Here is a 3,359-nt window from a genome sequence, read left to right as displayed (position 1 = left end):
CGATCTGATCATTTACCTGAATCATGCCGTCCTTCGCTGCGGCGCCGGCAGGCATGATGGTTTTCACAAAGATACCCAGCTTCTCGATGCCGGCGTCCGCTTAGACGCCCATGCCGATGACGCACCAGCCTAGTCCCTCCGCACTTTTGACGAAGCCGACCGGGAACACGTCCATCTTCTCGACGCGTTTCTCGAGCTCGTACTCGGCGGACGCCGCGACAGGATCGACGTCGTCGTTGCGGCGGTCGTAGTCGTCGACCGACCACGTACTAAACACCTCGATGGGATTTGTACAGAACGTGATGCGGGATGGATGCTTGTGTTCGATGTCGTCATCCCTATCTGGCTCTATGCCACACCAGAAATCTCCATGTAGAACATGTCGGCTCCGTTGCGCGACCGCTTTGCACCACCAGGTGGCGCCGCATAACCAGCGCCCTTGCCGGCTGTACGATTGATCATGGCAGTTACCAGAGCTCTACCGCAACCAATACCCGCGTTTTGTGCGTTGCGACGTGAGGTTTGGATAATATGCTGACGGGCAGGCCGACAAGCGTAAATCCAGATACGACACGCCACACACACGCGCTGCTCTGCTATCAAATAGTTGATCCTGGTCACGGCACCAGTGTGACGCTTTCCCCTTGTGGCGTGGTGGTAGATCAGGCCGTGATCGTCCCACAGGGGCGACACGTCGGGTCGTGCACCTCGACTGCCAGGCGCGTCCCGTTATGACCAACCAACGACAAACAGAGCAGCAACACGGATATGAGCGGTACTTGGCTACGTACAATAGCCTCTTTACTTGACGACAGCAATCACAATATAACAGTCAACATACGTGATAGTTCAGTGTTCTTACGCTATACGAAGCTCGTGGTGCCGGTGGTCCTGAGCGTCTTGCCTCTTCCTCCCTCTCTGGCTAACTATCGCCGACTCTGGTGTGAGGGCAGTGGCAGGTGACTCTGACGGTGACTCGGTTGCTGAGTTGAGTGCTTGACAGCAGTCATATGGCACCTTATATACCCGTTAGCCATGGGATATCACGTGGTATAGAGGGCACACAAAACGTGCACGTGATCAAGACGACGGAAGCTCAAGGATGACTTGGGGAATCAAGGAATCTATCTATCTGACTTCAGTTTACATACCGACACTATATTTTAAACGTCAGGCAGCTTTTCTAGTACTACAAGTCAAATACATTCTGCTCAAATTTTGAGTTAATCTATTCATGTAATTCGAGTATCGATAGCTGTCTCTTAGCGAATCACGAAACAGAGTGGGAGTTAATAAGGATACCATTTAATAGAAAAGTCTTTGCATGATTGATTTATGAGCCGTAGGTTTCACGAGATACGCTTACGTTCTAGGGATACTTCTATTTCATAGACTTGCTGATTAAACTACTTGTAGGTATCGCCGGAGGGTACGAATTCTTCTACAATAAAACGCCTCTATGCGTTACCATCGCTACAGTGTGTTTGGTCTGTTGCATTGCCTCACTGCTCAATATTACGGCTATCTCCGTAAATAGGTATGGCTATTGTTCATATATCGGATATATTGCTATTATATATATAATCACGATCTCTGTTCTTTAGATTCCCTTTTTTTGTTACTGCACAATCATATTTCAACTGTTAACGGAATAAATAGTAAATCGGTTTTAAATATTTACCCCCCGCACACACACACACACACACACACACACACACACACACACACACACACACACACACACACACACACACACACACACACACACACACACACACACACACACACACACACACACACACACACACAACACACACACACACACACACACACATCTCATCACGCACACACCAACACACAACACCACACACACACACACCACACACACACACAACCACACCACACACCACACACACACACACACACACACACACACACACACACACACACACACACACACACACACACACACACACACACCACACGCGTGCACGCACGCACGCACGCACGCACGCACGCACGCACGCACGCAACCCCCTCCACACACACCACACGCGCGCGCACGCACACACGCATGCACGCACACATACACACACACACACACACACACACACACACACACACACACACACACACACACACACACACAAAATATATATATATATATATATATATATATATATATATATATATATTAGCGGGGCGGGTGCATTTCTGCATTTCTACATGTCATTCATTTTCAGATTATCATTGTTTTCCTCGTCAATCTCATCATTCCTATTGTTATGATGATTACGAATTCTATTACAGGTACGTTGTCATGTGCCACACCGCGATCTACAACACCATTTTCACTTGGCCATCCACGTTCGTCTACTGCGGTCTGATATGGATTGCTAGCATACTGATCGAAATTCCTACGCACTTTGGCTGGGGTAACAACAAGTACGACTTCAAGGGATTGGCCTGCCTCTATGATCGCACCTACGATGTTTCCTACACGGCATTCTTCGCTATTTCGTCCATCGTAATTCCTCTCTTCATCGTCATCTTCTGCTACACGCGGATCTATTTTTTCGTGCGCAATTCTCGGCGGCGTATCGCGGCTAGCGCGCCCGACGCGCTAATGTCGCAGCAGCGGACGCGCGACGAACTAAAACTGGCCAAAACGCTTTTCGTCACCTGCTTCGTATTTTTCATCTTCTGGGGAATGTACGGCATCACGGTCGTGTTCGGAAATGCGTGGCCGATGGAATGGCACGCGCTCTCCCTACAGATAGCACACTCGAGCTACTGGTCGAGTGTGCTATCTGTAGGGAGAGCGCGTGCCGTTCCACCGACCGTGACCACCGTAGACGCGTTGGTTGTCCCCTTCTTCCGCTGAATGCCCAGAATACGATAGTAGGCGTTGCGAAACCGCGTGTTGGTGATACCGTATAGAATGAAGTTTACCCCCGAACTCTTTATGTCACACAAACCTGACACTGATGCGTCTACATGGTACATCCAATCAGGATTGAATAATAATAGATTATTATTAATAGACTATTATTATTCACTCCTGATCCTATCAATTAAAGGTGTCGCTAACTGGTAAAAGATATATACGGGCTAGTTTTATGTAATGTGAAGTAAGGTAGAATTTAGGTATAGAGTATATCCAGGATAAAAAAAAATTTACGTACGGTCGCTAGTCAATGTACTCCAATACCATTTTAGCATTTTAGAGTTTATTAAAGCACAAATAGTTTAATTAATTACCAGAAATATACGCACGGCATCGCTCATAGGAATTTTAGAAATTTAATCATCTGCTAAGACATGTGTCTATAGGTATCTAGTATATGTTCTCTGTGAAT

At 47.4% G+C, this 3,359-nt stretch overlaps 1 protein-coding gene across 1 annotated transcript in view; it reads left to right on the top strand.

Moving 5' to 3' along the window:
- Nucleotides 1-3,359, top strand: part of LOC106817789 (melatonin receptor type 1C-like) — a gene marked incomplete at its 3' end in the record, with an annotated part of 16,553 nt that overhangs the window by 9,966 nt on the left and 3,228 nt on the right. The window contains exons 3-4 of the mRNA XM_014822486.1: nucleotides 1,417-1,537; nucleotides 2,311-2,801. Of these exons, the coding sequence (XP_014677972.1) occupies nucleotides 1,417-1,537; nucleotides 2,311-2,801 (612 nt within the window). The remainder of the gene's footprint in view (nucleotides 1-1,416; nucleotides 1,538-2,310; nucleotides 2,802-3,359) is intronic.

The sequence above is a fragment of the Priapulus caudatus genome, unplaced genomic scaffold, assembly GCF_000485595.1.
Source record: "Priapulus caudatus unplaced genomic scaffold, Priapulus_caudatus-5.0.1 Scaffold1864, whole genome shotgun sequence".
Classification (NCBI taxonomy): Eukaryota; Metazoa; Priapulida; class Priapulimorpha; order Priapulimorphida; family Priapulidae; genus Priapulus; species Priapulus caudatus.
The sequence above is the reverse complement of the archived record's forward strand: the minus strand, read 5'-3'. Positions and strand labels throughout refer to the sequence as shown.